This window comes from Triturus cristatus, chromosome 8, assembly GCF_964204655.1.
Source record: "Triturus cristatus chromosome 8, aTriCri1.1, whole genome shotgun sequence".
In the NCBI taxonomy this organism is placed as follows: Eukaryota; Metazoa; Chordata; class Amphibia; order Caudata; family Salamandridae; genus Triturus; species Triturus cristatus.
In genome coordinates, this window is record NC_140591.1 from 1,099,457,411 (window position 1) to 1,099,476,761 (window position 19,351).

At 43.6% G+C, this 19,351-nt stretch overlaps 1 protein-coding gene across 1 annotated transcript in view; it reads right to left on the minus strand.

The window, feature by feature from the left end:
* SEPTIN10 (septin 10) overlaps window positions 1–19,351 on the minus strand; it is a 445,878-nt gene that overhangs the window by 151,146 nt on the left and 275,381 nt on the right. Inside the window, exon 6 of the mRNA XM_085622645.1 lies at window positions 17,878–18,039. Within this exon, the coding sequence (XP_085478771.1) occupies window positions 17,878–18,039 (162 nt within the window). The remainder of the gene's footprint in view (window positions 1–17,877; window positions 18,040–19,351) is intronic.

Genomic DNA, 19,351 nt, shown 5'->3' on the forward strand with positions numbered 1-19,351 from the left:
AGTAAATGATCCTCCGTGCAAAACCCTTGGCAACGGGGGTAAGGAGGAGGGAATTCCCTGAAAGGAAGGACATACCCATTTCTACCAGATCTAAAACCCAAAGGTCTGAAGTGACCAATTTCCAATCCTGTAGAAAATGGGTAAGTTGGCCCCCCACAGGGCCTGCATGATCCAGGATGACGGATCTAGGGCTGCTTTCCTGCATTATCAGGAGGGGTTGGGAGGTAGAGGAGGATGAGGAAGAAGGCTGGCGACCCGCTCCATAAAGGCGACCTCTGCCTTTACCCCTGTAGGACTTGTACAAGAAGTTTTGTTTGCTGTGGCTGACGGAAACCACGAAAGGAAGACTTTCCAAAGCCACGGTATCTTCTATAGCCATAACCCTTTGCCTGAGACTGTAGACCCAAGGATTTTGCTGTGGCCTTACTGTCTTTGAACCTTTGCAGAGCTGAATCAGCTTTTTCTCCAAAAGGCCTAGATCCGTCAAAACGAAGATCGAGAAGGTCAGCCTGTACATCAGGAGAAAACCCAGAAGACCTTAGCCATGCATGCCTTTGCGTAGCAATGGATGAGCCCATCACCCTGGCAACCGAATCTGCTGGGTCCAGGCCAGACTGGATGACTTGGCGAGCCGCAGCCTGTGAGTCTGCCAGTACCTCATTGAAATTTCCCCGATCTTCCTCAGATAATTTTGGAAGAAGCTGTTTGGCAGAGTCCATAAGGGCATGAATGTATCTACCAAACCAACAGGTAGCGTTGGTGGACTTCAAAGCCATACTCGCTGAAGAGAAGACCTTCTTTGCAGATTTTTCCAGTTTCTTGGAATCCCTGTCAGCAAGAGCCTGCGGAAAGGCGCCCGTGGACTGCTTAGAACATGAAGCCTGCACCACCAAACTCTCAGGCAAAGGATGAGATGAAAGGAACACAGGATCCCCTGGAGCAGGCCTGTACCTTCTGGACACCGACCTTGAAACTGCAGGAGCAGAAGGAGGATTGCGCCACACCTCAAGGATTGGCTCAGTCAAGGCATCATTGAACGGCAAGAGTGGTTCAACCACAGAGGACGGAGAATGAAGCACCTCTGTGAGCAAATTAGGCTTATACTCAGCCATAGGGAGCTGCAGATCCAAGTGCTCTGCTGCCTTCCTTATCACAGTGTGGTAAGGTGCAACTTCCTTCGAGGGGAAAGCTTTCTGTGTAGCAAAGTCCCACTCCGGGGAGGTGTCAAGTCCACCTGCTTTACACAGACCCTCAAACATATCATCAGACTCCTAAATTTCACCTTCCTCCATTTCTTCAGCCTGGCACTGTTCCTCCTCTAGCAACCTCTGCGCTTCTCTCCTCGAGCGCATCTTCGGTTGCGGCATTGGTGGCGCTACATGCGGAGTCGATGGCTCCGGGAGCAGCGTCGAAGGAGGATTTGCAGCAGCAACCGGCGCCGAACGAATCCGAGAAGAAGGTAGGCCGGATGGAGCCGGGGACTGCACATACGGCGCCGACATCCTCGGAACCGGAAACTGCCAGGACGGCGTCGTTGGCATGAATGGCACGAAGGATGCCGGAGGATATTGGTGAGGCACACCCAAATTAAATGCCAGAGGACCCACGGGACCCAAAGGTGCACCAGAAGGGTACGAGGCCCTGGTAAACACGCCATACAACATCGCATTTAAAAAATGCGAGGGATCCGAACCCGGCGCCGGAATTTGAGGATACTGAGCCGGTTCGAGATCCAATCGAGGCACCTCCGGTGTCGGAAACACCGGGGCCACAGGCGGAGCCACAGGAGCTGAAGGAGCCTCCGCATCAGCCGGATTCGACAAACCTTCCGGAGTCGGAGCAAATCTCGGCATCGGTGACTGCGCCGGAGTCCCCTTGTACGAAGGAGAATGGGTCGGAGTCACTTGAGGAGACACTGAAGGAGAAGGAGAGACAAAGTCTTTAACATGGCGTACAGGAGCCGGAGAAGGCAAACTCGAAACCACAGCTTTCGATGAACGCGAGATTCATGCATCTTCTTCTTCTTGTACTTCCTCTTCGATTCATGTGAAGTCGACGACCTCGTCTTCAAACGTTTTCAACCCCTTTTTTGTTTTCTCACTTTAGCCATGTACAGTTTGGATTCCTGTTTCTTCAAGGCCTTCGGGTTCATTTTTCTACAGCAAGAACAGCCCTCGACATCGTGATCTGATGATAAAAACCACAGACAGTCCTCATGGGGGTCAGTGATCGACATATGACCCCCACACTCTTTACAGGGCTTGAAACCCAATTTCCTCGGAGCAGACATGGCAACACCACAGAAGGAAATAAGCCAAAATACAAAGTATCTAGCAGAAAGTATGGGGAGTCTGAGAAAAACAGTTAGCGTCGACAGCACGGAAAAAAGGGAACTGACGTCATCACGCTGACGTGGCCCTCTTATGGCTCCAGTGACGTCATGCGGAGCCGCGTGCGGAGCCATAGCATTGTGACGACCTCGTTGGCATTGAGAGCTAGGAAAAAGTTTCTGCGGAATGCTGGCGCAGGGGAGGATCCACAGGCAGATGTATCCATCAGAAATTTGTGTCATCACCTGTGAACACAGCAAACTCCTGCTCAGAATCAAATGTGAAATTAATTTCTAATTTAGAAAACAGAACACATATTTGGGGGTAGTGGTAAAATGCATATTGTGAGCCTGAAGGAGCAGCACAAAAGTGACATTTTAGACCCACAAGCACACAGAACACTTATATGTGTCCATACTGTAAGCACGGAGGGTCAGCATACTCTATACTTACAGGTCAGGGCACCATGGAGTGCAGGGACCTAGGGTCCGCCAAGTCAAACTCTGATATACACATGGCTTTGTTTTTTTCTTTTTAAATTAAGAATTGCCACAATTACTTGCTCATTTGTATAATCAATAAAATAGTGCCCACAGCATCTTTAGGATACCCTGGCCATACACCTATATTTTTGAGTGCGCTCATCACCATATGTGAGGCCACAGTTGGGCTGCTCTGGTGTATAAAAAAAATAATAGGTTACAATATTCCGTATAATCTCTATATGAAATACATATCAGCAAATAAACAATTTAGGTCCATGGATGTTTATATCTTATGACTAATCAGATATTGTCAGTGTGATTTACATAGTATAAGGAAACAGGCCATTAGTTGTGTGGCCTTCACAAGTAATGAGTCCACATTCACCCTTCACTGGGAACCAAACTCCCCATTGAAGCACTGGACTCTCTCAGGGTAGCAAAGCAGAGCAGTCCAAGGCATACTTAAGGGAGGTGGTGTGGGCTAGTAATCACTATTCGCTGGCACACGTGGGTATACCGGGACCCTTTCCGGCTCCTCTGGGCACGAAGGAGCTTGCCCATTTATTTCTTTTTTGGCAGGGTCCCGCAGATGGTTTCCTGGTTTCACAGTACATAAACTGGCCCGGTGGTGGAGATCCCCAGGCTGCCAAGATTCTGGGAAGGGGGCCCCACGCATGCCCCCTCCCAGGGTTCCTTAAACAAAAAACGTGCAGCACCCCCCCACGGGCCCTGGCCCATCCCCATCGTTTCTCCAGCCCCGACAGCAGAGTTCCATGCACTCTGTGTCTTTGCTGAGGGATGTCAAAGGTGAAATACTTGTCCCTTGGATTTCTCAGGCCCCGTTGGGCCATTTTGCATTGCTCCTGGTGGCAAGCCCTAGCCATCTGGACTATTTTCCTCAGACCTTCTGGCCTCTAAGGGGGCACACTTTGCAATGAGCTGGTTCGACTGGCCCCGGCACGATTTTTTCTCCTTTTACTCCTCTGGTGCTTCTTTTCCTCCTGGGTGTATACGTCCAGTTCTTCCCCCAAGTAATCCTTAGGGGATGTAGAGGGACCAACTCCCCTGGTCCTGGGGAGAGATTCATTGGTCCCAAGGTCAACTGTAGTCAGAGTCCTTAGTTCAGGTGAGCATTAGAAGGATCCTCCATCCAGTTGTCCACGGCTGCGTCCTCCAGTCCCAATGTCCAGCTCCAACAAAAAGCACCCTCTCCCCCTTGTGCAAAACTTTTTAAGTGGGCGGAAAGTTTTAGAACCCAGACAACCCTAACAATCCTAGGATGCCACATCTCTCTGCCCCTGTCCCAACCCTCTCGCACAGCATGCTGGGACAGTTTATGGTGGCCTTATCCAGGAGTCACTGGTCACATCCACTTTGGGGGCCTCTGCTCCGCCTCTTAATAACATCACTGTCTGGGCCTTTCTCACCAAAACTTCAAACAGAAGTCCCCTCTTGTGTTGGCTCAAGAGTTCTAGGCTCCATACTTTGTTCAGTGGGCTGTCTTATCCCAGGTACAGTAAGACAGCTAAGTGATGGATGCAGATTTTTCTCCACTCACTTCCTACCCAGAAGCTGAGTAAAGCACTGTTATTATCTTCTTTTGTGTGGGGAGGGCTTTGTTCCGGCTGCTGCAGGGCAATATAATTAACAGAAATACAACAATTCCGGATCACCGATATCATGTACAGATACCTTCTTAGAACCAGCAGATTTGATCTTGGCACACATGTTCGCACCATGTTGATATGTCACTGGACTTTGTAGGCCAAAGGGAAGTGAGGAAGCATTCTAAGGCAGTTTCCCTGCTAAGTGTATAATAAAATGTCACTGCAGACAAGACAGTAAACCACACTGACTTTCCCTATGAGTGTAGACTAACATTATGATTCCACCCTAGGTCAATATATAATTCTGCAGAGTCCCCTCTGTGGAAGGGTACCTGTGCACGTTTACCTGGCTGCGCACAACAGTAGTCTCAATGTGCAGCGCTCACACGTGTGCACACTTGCCTTTGCTGTGTAGTAGTGACCTTATCTTAAAAGGAGGGGTCTGGCAGTAAATATACGCAGTCAATTTATTGTGTATTTACTGAGGGCGAGTCACCAGTTGGGAGGCTGATCCACAGTAAAGAAGGCAAAAACCAGGTGAGCAAAAAACAAAAAATCTGGACGTGTGACATGGGCAGAACACATTTTGTTACACATAGCATATGTGTTTAAAAAACATTGGTGTGGAGTGGGATCACGCCCCACCTGAGAACTTGCGCACGTTTATTATATGCTCTACCTTGCTTTTGTTTTATATTTTCGGTTTGATGTTAAAACTAAACCTTTGTTACTCCTGTTCTATAGCCATGGACCCTTTCACGTGTTGTTCTTATCATGCTGCCGGACCTCCGGGATGTCGGCTGAATAGCTGTGATCCATGTTGGTATAAATAAAGGTTTAAAAAAAAAAAAAAAAAAAAAACATTGGTGTGGTATACTCAGGCTATACATTGTTTATAATTGTGTTTGTACAATAATGTGCACAGATTGATTTTTTTGCTAAACCAATTCCTGATTACAACACCACGTCTACTAAGTTAAGCATTGCATGATGATTGTAATTAATTTTAGGAAATTAAAGGGGACACTTCAAAGGACTGTGCAGGTCACTGCTGGCATAACAAGAGTGTGTTGAGCCCCATAGGCTGTTGCATACATTCACAGAAGGAACTCCAAGTCCCATAAACCTATCACTCCCAGGTGGCCTTAAAAACCCAGTAGTTATGTGTCTGTCAAATGACAATTTGCAAGTACCCAAATGCAAAGGCAACACACTGCACCACTTTCTGTGTGGCATGGGAAGCTTAAAATGCAGGACCATGGAGTCCACACTCTTCTGAAAAATTCTTGCTATGTTTCTTTGCTTTCTCTTTCCTTTTCTTTCTTTCCATACTTCTTTGTTTCCTTCTTTTGCTATTTTGTTTTTTTCTTCCCCTTTCCGTCTGTCCTTCTTTCTGTTTTGGGAGTTAATTTTTTTTGCTCCTGTTTGCTCTCCATTGTTTTGTTCTTGTTTCTCCCAACTTTTACTCCTTTCTCCTACTTTATTTTTTCATTCTCGACTTCTTGTCTTTCTTTTATCTTCCCGTCTTTTGTTTTACATTTCTTATTGCCTTTCTTTCATATTTTCTTTCCTTTTCTCCTTCCTTCTATTTCTATCCCTCCTCTCCTTCCTTTGTAGATTTCTTTTTTCTTCCCCTTTTTCATTCCTTTCCCTCCTTTCTTTTTCTTCAATCACAGTTTTTTCTTTCTTATTCTTTATTCTACCCCTTTCCTTCTCAACTTGTACTGTACTTGCTAACCTTTTCTCTTTCCTTCACTCCGTTTTCCTTCTGACTACGGGCCTGATTTAGGTCTTGGCGGACAGGTTACTCAGTCACAACAGTGACGGATATCCCGTCTGCCGAAATATAAATCCCATTATATCCTATAGGATTTATATTTCAGCTGACGGGCTATCCATCACCATTGTGACAGGGTTACCTGCCCGCCAAGATCTAAATCAAGCCCCATCTCTTTCCTTGTTCATGGTTATCTTTTTGTACCTCTTTCTATTTTCCTCTCCTTTCCATTCTTTCATTCTTGTACTCCTTTTCCCTTTCTCCTTCATTTCCTCCATCTCCTTTGCTGAGTTTATATTTATCATTTCCTCCTTTCATTTTGGTTTTTCTCTCTCGTTCTTTCTGTTATCCTGCCTTCTCTCATATCCTTTTTTCTCTCAAGTCAGGAATACTTTATTTCGACTATAGAAGAGCCATAAAAGATTGTACACACATTTTTGTTTAAAAAACAGCATGTCCACATACTCATCATTTTAAAAATGTGTAAATGTTGTGTATCTGCTGCAAATCTTAAAAACAGTAAAAAGATAATTTAAAATACAATATATGGTCTCAAGTGTTCCTAGAGAGAGTATAAACTCCATTGCCAGTTTGTAATTCATAATCCCTGCAGCAAGTAATAATGAGCGAATAAACTGCTTCCTCTGGGGGGTGTACAATCTACAGAATAGAATAAAGTACGTAGTGCTTTGAGGTGAGCAATTGACACATGGACAAACAGGGAGTGAGGCAAACCATGAGCCTTGAATAGGGAAAGCAACTAAGAAATGTACAGTTTTTAAACGCAGCCTTGTCAACAAAATTGAGCTTCTTTCGTTTAAGTCAATTTGCAAGTTCAGGGCAGGTTTTCTTTGTGGTTGAGAAAGGCGCTCTGGCTGACCAGTCACACTGCATATAACCCCAGCCCAGCCATAACTTTGGTAAAAAAGTGATTTTATAGTGTCAGATGATACATTTTGTAATGTGTTGGGGTTTGTGTAATATTCTGTAACACCCATTTTGGCAAAACCCGTTTTGTAATACCTAAGCTAAGGTATGCCATAGCTGTTATCCAACTTCACGCAATCTGTCAGTATTGTTCTACAGAGGGCAGCCTCTGGGTTCTTACAGGTTTTTAACCAAAGCAACAACGGTTGTATGGCAATATAATCTTTCAAATAACTCTACCCAACTACCTCATGACAAAAAGAAACAGAGGAACTCTGGTGCACTGAGAGAAGTCTTCTTAGAAACGTATTCTCTATTATTTTGAGTGATTTACAATTTACATGTCCCCACACCCCAGCCCCAAAGGTTACCACAGAAAGGCTTTTACTCTTACAAATGCATAAAATCTCCTTAGTTGGTTCATGTCCCAGTCTTTTAGCAAATCTAAAAATAGCATCAATCGATTTGTTGAAATTGCATAATTCTAATATTTAAAACACGTTTCCAATTAAAATCAGCATCAAATGGTACACCCAAATATGTAAAATGTGGAAGTTTCTCTTTCCCTCTTTCGTGCTCTCATCCCAACTTTCTTTCTTTCTCCCTTCCTTTCTCTCATTCACTCCCCTTTCTGACTGCTTTACTGTTCATCCAGCATTTGTTTTCCCACTGGCTTTTTCGCTCATTCTTCTTCTCCTTCTTCCTCTGCGTTCTTCCTCTCCTTATTTTCCTTTCGCTCACTGTCTATTGCTTCCTTTTTTCTTCACATTTTCTTTACTTTCTCTCTCTACTTCCTTTTTATTTCTTCCTCTCCTCTTCTTTCCGTCCCTTTCTTTCTCTTCTTCCTTTGTCTTCCATTCTTCATTGCTTTATTTCTGTCTTTATTCTTTTCTTTCATCCTTTTTTCAAATAGTGCTTTTGTTTCTGATGTCTTGTTTTCTCCTTTTTTCTTTCACTCTCTTGTGTTTTACTTTCCCTCTCTCATGCTCGAGCCCCAACGTTCTCGCTTTCTCCCTTTCTTTCTCTCATTCACTCCCCTTTCCATCTGCTTTACTGTTTATCCAGCATTTTCTCGTTTTCACTGGCTTTTTTGTTCGTCCTTTTCCTTCTTCTTCCAATGTGTTCTTCTTCTCCTTATTTTCCTTTCTCTCATTGTTTATTGCTTTCTTTGTTTCCTCCTTGTTTCCTCACATTTTCTTGACTTCCTCGCTCTACTTCCCTTGTATTTCTTCCTCTCCTTTCTTTCTCTTCTTCCTTTGTCTTCCATTCTTCATTGCTCTATTTCTGTCTTTCTTCTCTCATCCTTTTTTAGGTCTTGCCTAGCGTTGCAGCACACATGCACTGCACGCGTAGCGAGACATACTGGGGTAAAAGTATTTTAGGAGAAGGACATGTAATCCCGCCCGTGCTTTCTATTGGGCAATGTCAATATTTATTTAAAATCCTGTGTTCTCATTGCTCTGCAGGGTTTTGGTTACCGCCCTGCGGCTTTTTTGTACATGCCCTTGGGACACAGAGTCTATGGCGTCTTTCAGTTTTATGGTTGTTCTGTTATCTGAGGAGGTGTGCTAAACTAAGGTTCAGGCAGAGTTCACCAAGGCATCTGCTTTCCAAGCCATCAAGCGCGTCTTCTCTTTCCCTCCCCTCCCTCCTCCACCCCACCCCACCCCACTCTCTCTGCTGTTCCTCCCCCTTCCTCAGGTGTTGTGTGGGGAACACCAACTGTTTAAAATCCCGGGACAAGGAGCAGAGACAGCGTTGGCTGAGGTTAGCGGGGAGTAACGCAGCTCTCTTCGCTCCCACAATGCTCACAGGACCCCTCCACTGCACACAATCTATCAATACACTAAATGCATGAATGGGGTAATTTACTCCTACCTACACAGCGGTGGCCTTGAGAATAAAGATGCATACTGGGTGATGGTTTATTGAGTAGGGCGCCTGCCTGCTGAATATACTATACTATTCCGTCACTAATATAGGCAGTCCGTAAACACTGGAATACATATATTGCCGATAAGATAGCTCATTGGGTTGCGCGCCTGCTGAGGTGCCATTTTACTTCTCTACATAGCAGTGATTCGAGCATACGAATTACTACTTGTTAATAGCTCCTTGAGCTTTCTGTTTAGCTGCTGACGAGGCTGTTATAAATCACTGGCTAGTGGCCCCAAATAAGGATGAGTAATTAGGTGATAATAGCTCTATGGGCTGCTCGAGGCGCTAGATGCGCATCAGTTTGGGTAATAACGTGCATATTTGTGGAAGCAGGACTCTTGGCGTTATCGATAGGCTAGAAGGTGTTTATTGTTATCCAATGCAGTGGTACGCATCTTATCACCCTGAAAAGGATGGACGGCTGATTGTACCTGCCGGGATTCGAACTTGAAATGGCGAGGTCTAACACATTTTCCGTAAGTGGCTGCATTCAGCCAATGAACTACCAGACCTGGCTACCTATGGGGCATTAAGAACGTGATGTCTCACACACTCAACGAGAGCGCACAATAGCGTAGCTCTGTGGGCTGCACAAGCCGCTAGAAGTGCATCAGCTCCGGTAATAATGTGCATATTTGTGGAAGCAGGCCTCTTGGCGCTATCAATAGGTTAGAAGGTATTTATTGTTACCCAACGCAGTGGTATGCACCTTATCACCCTCAGAAGGATGGACGGCTGATTGAACCTGCCGGGATTCGAACCTGATACGGCGAGGTTTAAAACATTTTCCGGAAGTGGCTGCATTCAGCCAATGAACTATCAGACCTGGCTACATATGGGGCATTAAGAACGTGATGTCACACAGACTTAACTAGAGCGCACAATAGCGTAGCTCTGTGGGCTGCACGAGCCGCTAGATGTGCATCAGCTCGAGTAATAACGTTGCCATGAATAATAATTTCAACTTTAGCTGCCCTGCCTAATAACTGGCTGTACCTCAGGAATATGCCCAACACATCTAAAAACGCTCAAATAAGAGTATAACTCGTCAGTGCCTACCAAAAATAAAATGAAATTTCTGGGCAAATCACTTAATCCTCCGTGTCTACTAAAAATTAAATGAAGATGTCGTTCAGTTTAGCAATACAGAACTGCAAAAAAAATATAAGTTACATCAAAAATAATGAACTGCTGCAGAGTTAAGATTTTTTTCTATTCTCAGACTGAGGACGAAAATAGAGAGCCCGATACGGACCTGTCTCGGCTCCTGCTTTAAACAACTACAGGTGGTGGGCACTGGCAGGACCCCGCCCATTTAAAGCCATGCGTGATATGCAGTTTTTAAAGGTGTTTTTTACCTAAATCGCCACAATGCAGCTTGCATCACGGGGAGGACAGGGGTATTCCGGCAGACTGTGGGGCTGTGCATCGGGGGATTTTTGCCATAAATGATAATACTGCTTTAAACATAAAAATAGCAAAAGGGGCATAATTGACACATTGCACAGTAGTGATGGGTGTCATCTCCAGTCTAATGGTGCATAATTGAAAATATATACTGCATACTTTTTAGAAAAAAAACAATATAAAAAACTATCATTTACAATGCTAAAAGCTTGAAACAATGTCACTGCGAGACCTATTGCATTGCAAATGCTTTTTCAAATTAGGTGTGGCTTCAGAATCACATAATTCCAGTGACCCTGGCTGTAGATCTCATGCAGCATTAATGCTATATGTTCACTGGAGCAGCACTGGGATACTCTAGGTGTGATGCTTAAGTTGCTTGAGATTCATGTACCCTTATCTAACACCCAATATTAGGTGGTAGCTCCCGCTTCAGCAGCAACCTTGCCTCAGCACCTACCCCTGTTGCCTGGAGGACCGGGGAGAGTGCCAGGAATCCCTGCGGCGCGCAGCGCATAGCCGCCCACGTCACACCAGCGCAGGGAGGAACTACAAATCCGTCTGCGGGCTCCCGCAGCGCGGGATCCGCTTCAGCAGCAACCTTGCCTCAGCACCTACCCCTGTTGCCTGGACCAGGGGAGCGCCAAAAAACCCTGCGGCGCGCAGCGCATAGCCACCCACGTCACTGCAATGCCGGGAGGTGCTATGAATCCGGGTGCGGGTTCCTGCACCGCGGGACCCGCTTCAGCAGCAACCTTGCCTCAGCACCTACGGCTGTTGCCTGGAGGACCGAGGGGAGCGCTAGGAATCGCTGTGGAGCGCAGCGCATAGCCGCCCACGACACCACAACTGCGCCGGGAGGCGCTACAAATCCGGCCGCGGGCTCCAGCAGCGTGCTCATCCATGCCCTTTGGAGCACGGAGGAGGCTGGGCTGGGCCACCCCTATAACGCCTACGTCCCAGGAAGCCCAAATAAAGTAAGAGTTTGTTATATTGTACTATCAATATTCATTGCCTTTACTATGGACATCGGTCCCCCTCCTCACTGAGCTTATCTACGATTCTCTGACGCAAAATTGTCCTAGGGGCTGGGTTGCACCGATAGGCGTGTATACATCTTGTACCTTGATACTGGGTTAAGTATACTCAACTGCCATTTTGCCTCGTGCTTCTCTTCCCGTTACTTGTTCTACTGACTATCTTATCTACAATGGGAAAGAGAAAGGCCACCGAAGGTCCTACGGTTCCTACGAAGCAAAAACAAAACAAAAAGAAAAGCGAAATCATCTGGTGGGAACTGTGTAATTGACCGTACTGACAATTTAATTACCGAATGCGAGGATCTGTTACAATCTGAACCATTGGCACTCCGGAACACTAAAACCGTCTAGGATACTACTCAAGCGGCCACCTCCACTTCTAGCCTACAGCCTCGCATACCTAGTATGTTTGGGAAAGCAACTAAACAGCCTATGGATAAGACGGGTAATTCTTTTAGCCCAGGGGCATCGGAATTCTCTCATTCATCAACACCAGCAGTAGTTGTTCATTGTAAGAACCGATTTTTGCCTCTGCTGGACTTGCCAGATGGTTCTGTAGATGGGACTTTAGAGGACATGGCAACCCCTGCTTTCCCTGTATCCTCGCCTCGCAAACTTTCATTGGGATCTGTACCATCTGATCCTGAAATGCAAATAAGCCGGGAATGTACAATTTTAGTTAATGAATTAAGGACTGAGGTGGGGAAACTAAAAACGGCCATATCTAATTTGGTTCTCATTATAAATAAGCTAAAGTGTGTAAATAACATTGATACTGCTGTTACATTGAACAGCCGGTGCACACAGATCATCCAATCTGCCCAGACTACCCAAACGATAGGCATGTATCAACCTGTATCCCAACCCTCTATTTATATCCAACAGGGGACCCTGGGCCCAAAAATGATAGGAAGACAGATGAGGAGAGCTCCGCTCAGCCAGTTTAATCCCCAGTACCCTCTGAACCCCCAGTATAACCAACATTATTCAAAAAACGCTACGATGCCTAACCTTCATTATCCACAACTTCCCTCTATTCCAGTTATTACTAATGGAGGGTTGAACCCGGAAATTTCATCCTACACCAGAGATCGGTCCTTTACTCAGAGAACTAAAGTAATCATGATAAATGTAACAAAACTACCGCCACATGTGAAGTTCGAACCCGAAGACTCCCTTACAAATAAGGCCATCCATTGTATAAGATATACCAGAGGGTGCCGCTCGATCATCAGAGAAGACATCCTTCATGCCCGTATGTCCCCCACCACAAATCCTACGTTTGATTGATTGAACTATCCCCTAAAGGAAGCTAGGATGGTCGACGATCTAGTTGCACTAGACTTAAGGACAGAACCTTCAAACAATTCCCATATCAGATTCAAGTACTGCAGATCGGGATATGATTTAAGTCAGGGACACACATCTCGGGCAGCGCTCTCATCCCCAGTACGAGATGTAGATTGACTTAGCAGCACCAGTAATCTTACCCCCCTTACAAATACATTTTCACGTATAATACATCCAGAGGATGATTACACTAGGGAGTCTTCCTTAACGACTCCACATCTTAAGGCAAGCAATGATATATTCTCTGTTAGTATCTCTCTGATGTGGCTGAGGCTGTGTACCCTTCATTATCTTGCTCTTCCTCTGGGCTGTCTAATCCAACCATTGATAACTGGCATCTTACCATCACAGAATCCCGCAGTGGCCTAACTACATCTAAAAACGAGGTAAACAAAGGCTTAAATATAATATCTTGGAACATGGAGGGGATACATTCTAAACTGCAAGATCCAGAATGGTATTTATTTGTTGGATCTAATGACATTTGTATTTTCCAAGAAACTTGGGCAGTGGCCAAGATTCACATAAATGGCTATATGACTTACAGTGTGGAAGCAAAAGCACCCAAAAAAATCGGGCAGAGCTAGTGGGGAATTAATAACATTTGTGAAGAACGCAATAGCTTGCAAATACAAGCAGGTGGCAATAGAATCTCATGATATATTGGGGATTTAGCTAATTTTTCTTACAGGTTTTAACCTAACTATACTCAATATCTATACTAGGTCTGAATCATATAACAATAAATCGGCTGTACTATCACAGCTAGATGAGTTGCAGGGAGTATACCAACTCAACTCTAAGACCATAGTTGCAGGGGATTTTAACACCACCTTCGAACCCTCCCCCCATTGAGTATTTTACTGGAGGAGGAGAATGAGATTTGGGGCAAACCGAGTCTGAGACCAGTTAAAAATTGCTATAGAGCAACGGCTGTGTCTCTGCAGATTGCATCCTTGGTTGCAGGCAGGAGTATGAGGGCCTGCAATTGGAGGACACTCTCTGACGGGAGCAGGAAAACCACCTTTAAACGTGGTAACAGCTCAAGTGTTATCGACTACATCCTTGTTGATGTTCAAATCTGGTCACTGGTTGAGGATATGCTAATAGCCCCAAGGTCAGACAGTGACCACAATCCCTTGCTGCTAAAAATCAGGGGCTCTGTACTGTCACACAGCCGTCTGGCTGCCTGTCCAGGGTGGATGAACCTCTTGTAACCAATAATCGCAGAAGAGTGACCTGGCCCAATGTACTCACCAATCAATCTTTATATATTAGGATATATGAATTATTTGTACATTTTATATCGAGGTTTTAAAGTAGCTTGGATTGCGAACATCTAGGTGGATTAACTCCGATACTCTCCATACACAATGATTTTTTTGAGGCACTCCAAGCAGTGTTTACAAAGGAAAGTTCGGGTGGTAGACCTGTTATTAAAGAAATTAATAGTTGGTTCAATCCTGAATGTAAATCTGCCAAGAGTGCCCTCCAGCTAGCCATTAAGGCCCATAATCATCCAGGGGTTGTCCAGGCATATAATAAATATAAAGCTACAATATCAAAAGCAAAACGAGAATTTCCGGACAAAAATTGGCAGGACCTGGTACTAGCAGATAATTGCAAAGATACCTGCCTGTTTTGGCACATCCTAGCAAAGGGCAACATGGATACTTTAAACACTCCTAGCTATCACATTCAGCCGGAGGTTTGGGTTGAGCATTTTACCACACTATACGCTAAGAACCCAGATGACGATTGCATCCACAGTACAAGCACTGAACAAATCGTTTTGAAAACTCTCCCTGCCACACCCATGACCAACACAGTATTGGTCTATAGTTTGGATGAGACTGTGTTAGCAATAAATAGACTCAAGGCAGGAAAGCCCCCTGGCCCTAATCAAATACCGGGTGACCTCTACAAATCTGAAGCCTATGGTATGGGCTCCCTACATAAATACTCTAACAAATTGTATATTGGCTGGTGGGGCTATTCCTCCAACATGGAGGTGAGCGGAGATAATTGCTAGGGTGATACTTCTGCCCCATCCAACTACAGACCAATCAGTTTAATAGATAACTTGCAAAAAATCTATGCTCGTCAAGTCCTGGATAAACTTCAGAGCTGGATGGACGACAAGAAGGTGCTGTCCCCCTACCAAGCGGGCGTCCGCTCCAAAATTAGCGCGTGCGTCCATGCCTGTAGATTTACTCTGCTGACCTGGATGTATGTGCTACTGAGAAGACAAAGCTCTTTGTGGCATTTGTCGACTTAAGAGCCATGTTCGACCTAGTGCCACATAAATTGTTGTGGAAAGTAATGCTTGACAGGGGGGCACCAATTGAACTGGTGACTCTGATAGCCAGACTCCACAAGGATAACTATGCCCAGGTCAGATGGGGTACACGAGGTGAATTAACTGATAAAATACCAATACAACGCAGGGTGTGCCAGGGATGTGTGGTTGCCCCTACACTTTTTTCCTTATTTATCAATGATGTGGCCTGCAGCTTACTGGACTGCAGGAATGACTCTCCAGTCCTGAAGGGCTCTAAGGTCCCAATCCTGCTCTTTGCGGATGATTCCTTACTTATTTCCACAACCCCTATGGGTTTGCAAATCCTTGTGGATATATTTTTGGATTTCTGCAGGAGCAGGAGTCTGGAGCTAAACGTCACTAAGACCAAATTTATGGTGTTTGGGAAAACCAAGGGTAAAAATCAAGAGAGGTTAGGATCGCACTGGAACCTTTAGAGCAGGTAAAAAGCTTTGATTACTTGGGGATAAGATTAAGTGATACACTGGGCTGGGAACAACAACTGGAAAAGAGCTATTTAACTCTCATTCATAGGTCAAAATCAATACTGAGACACTTTAAGCTGTCTTATACTCGATCACTGACTCCAGCTCTTGTAGTGTATCGAGCAAAAGCTCAGAGTGGTGCTCTGTATGGAGCAGAGATATGGGGTATATCAATATAAATAAACTGACGATATCTGAAAATATCTTTGCTAGATCACTCATCTCAGTACCTATGACTACTCCCCTAATTCCACTGTTCTTTGACCTTGGGATAAAAAGAATCGGTGATATTGCGTCACTGAAACCTTTATTGCACTGGTTGCACTTGTGGACAACACCGCAGCTTACGGATTATTGCAACTCCCTAAAGGAGGTCCTGAAGATTACTGGTGTTAAAAGCCTACCTTGGTTTAAGCATGTTGCGAGTTGGTTTACAACTCTTGGTATGACAGAATCTTGAGAACATCCGGAGAAGGCAAATAGAGAAGATTGCTCAAAGTTGAAGATTAGGTATTGGGCGGCCGTGGAAGAACATTATGTCACTAGGTCAGCAAACGGGCAATTAACCTCACAGTTTTTGTGTGTCAAGCCATGCCCTTCCTTTGAACTGTTCCTGGACCACATCACGCCACCACCTGCAAAAAGCTTATATGTTAGATTTAGGTATGGTAACCTTCTACTACGATTTTCCAGCAATCAAACCGCGGGACTATTCTTCAAACCCTGCCCGCATGTGCTAAAACATTGGAAACAGAAGAGCACACCCTTTTTTTCTGTATAAAATATCAAACGATCCGCAGGAGATGGATACGACCGACCTGCTTAAACATTGGTGTCAGGCAACATCAGGTTGCCTATAGAATCCTGAAAAACTACACCTAAGCACCAATAGTTTACGCGGTCAATCGTTTCCTATTCTCGTTCTGGATCAAACGGGAAATGTTTCTGCACATAGTTGGTGCCGATTGTTAATACCAAAAATAAACCCTCGTGATTCGAAACTGATTTGCTGACACAAATGAATTGTACGCTGTAAGAAGAAACTCCTTTTTATTACTGCTATCTTAGTGCCGTGCTTTTTAATCGTATGCTTTAATATATGTTACTAGCTGACAATTGTTTTTAGAGTTTTAGCCATGTCCATTTTTAATCTATTTTAGACATGTCAGATGACTTTTTATCGTGTTCAAATGCCTCAAAAATTAAGAATTGCTTGTATTTGCATATCTATACTTTGATGGTTTTTTAAAATACCAAACCGAATAAAGTTATTCAAACAAAGGTAGTAGCTCCGAATGCTTTTCAGGAACATGAATTAACTCTCACCAGAGAAAAGGTTGGTGACCTCTGCTATATGCTAACATTGCCCTTCCTTTCCTTTCTTTTACATTTAAAAAAAATGGTTTGTGAAGGATGTTTCTAGTCACTTTTTGCTAATGTTGCGACTAACTGGTTCAACTGGGCGCTTTTTAAAAATGAAAAAACTTAAATGTAGCCATTTTAGCATTTTGTGATTGCAGCAAAGTTAGTTTTTTCACCATTTAGGTACATTTTTCGCCTATGTACGCAAATATATATACATTTATAAAGTGTTCCATGAGGAAAAAAAGCTTAAGAGAAGCAAGAAAACAGAAGCAAAAGTTTCTGGTAAATAGAGAAAATGATTACTACAACACAATTAATAAACAAAATGAAAAAAGTATACTGACTGCAGACGAAAAAGTTTTTCCAAACCGTCCACATTTATAATAGGTTCTGAAAAAGATTCCATTGCACTTTCGGTTGATGTCTGGGAAATATGCTCCGACCCACAGACACAAGCCACAAGAACGTACATAACAGTCTCCAGCAAAAAAGAGTTTATATTGAGCGTATCATGAAAAAGGCATGCAAACAGTCCCTGAAAACAGACAATTAGGAATTTCAAAGAACACATGTCCTCCAATTCCCTTCTGAAATATTTCAATTGATACTTCTTTTGCCACAGTCTAGTGCTGATGAACCCATTGCAGGGGAGCTGGGCACCTGACTGCTGAATGTACAATGTACTAATTAAAGTGAAAATGGTAGTTTTACATTTGAGAGACAATATCAGTGATTTCGACTATGCTAGTAATTGTTATGAACATCTAGTCAATCCTGTGGTAAATCTGGAGAAGCAATTTACAAACTATTGTTGTACTGTAATGGCAGGACACGTCCTTTACTTACATTCATGCTGGAGTTCAGCTTAGATATGGTCTCGTCGTCTGTTGGAAACTGATATATTTGAACTCCGTTGCTCACTAGCTCACTCATGAGCTTAACCTTAAATCTGTTCAGCTCAGCTTTAGAAATTGTGTCTGCTTTGGATATCACTGGAATGATGTTGACCTGCACATGAAACAAAACAGTTATTTGATAAGTATCTTATTTTGCTGTTAAACAAAAAAATAATACAGTCATGCGTAGCTGCTGTGCATATCACAGAGTATGCAAAAGTTTCACTATAGGTTACGCTAACAGATTTTAGAGTTCTAAGAAAGACTAGTGTCCACTTCTACTTCTATTTAGTTATCAGAATAGGTTAATGCTGATGAAGTAATAAAATGTCATTGAAGTTACAATATTATTAGTTAGAAGTACTACAATAAGCTGTTTACATTTTATTGTATCATTATTTTTAAATCTCTCTTCTTTTTCTCTTTTATGTATCCCATTAATGTCATTGCGTTCTCCCCTCAGTGTTTACCTAGTTTGTAAGTGATTTCAGTAGTTCATTTCTACTTATTAAATGTATTATATTCATCTGAAACATGTTGACTATTGAAAAAAGTAAAAAGGTATAGTTGCAGTGGAAGTAAATGTAAAATAAATGAGTCTTGTACATAGTACTAAACACATCATTTCAGGCACCTCAAGAAGAAACTTCTCAATTTTAAACACTACAGTCTACAGTTGAGGCACTTTGCACCAGACAGGATCAAATGCAAATCTTTGTTCTGGGGTAGTTGGCATTCGATTAGGACCTCAAATATTCTATACCAGCCAAATGCATGAGAAGCCGATTATGCTAGTGCACCCTGTCCTTCATTTCCCTCTGGATCAGTAACTACAGTGCTACAGTAGCACTACCCCTATTGAGCTAGTTAACCACTTACACTTTGGCACTGTGTAGTAAATACAGGGCATGAGGTCCCACTCTCTAAGAAATGTATTAGTGTCTAAGTTGCCCTGAATCCTTCAAAACGCCATATAACCTATATACTCTTTGGTGTAATTAAGATGTTATCCAGGATGATACATTCAATTTTAACTAAGGCAATGCCTCCAGTTTACATCACTGCTCAACTTAAAGTGTTCATTGCACCTTACTGTCACTAGCAAAAGATTTGTCCCCAGCAACTCTTTTGGGTGTAAATCATCCTAATGGTTTTATTAAACTTTGCCATGAAAAGTGAAATACACAAGTCCAAGACCCTGGTAGGCCAAACTTCATAATCCCTGATTCAAATTTCCTTTCTTACAAACATCTCCATGCTAGGCCTAATGTAAGTTTATCAGTCTATTTAAATCACCTCTAATAAATACTGTTTGTGATTTGGTTCGAGCTTGGTCTATTAAGAATTTTCATCTTAAACTTTACCCGAGAAGTTCATGGTGAGAATACCTTACTTGGAGACAGATGTAAGAAACTTTTTAGCAG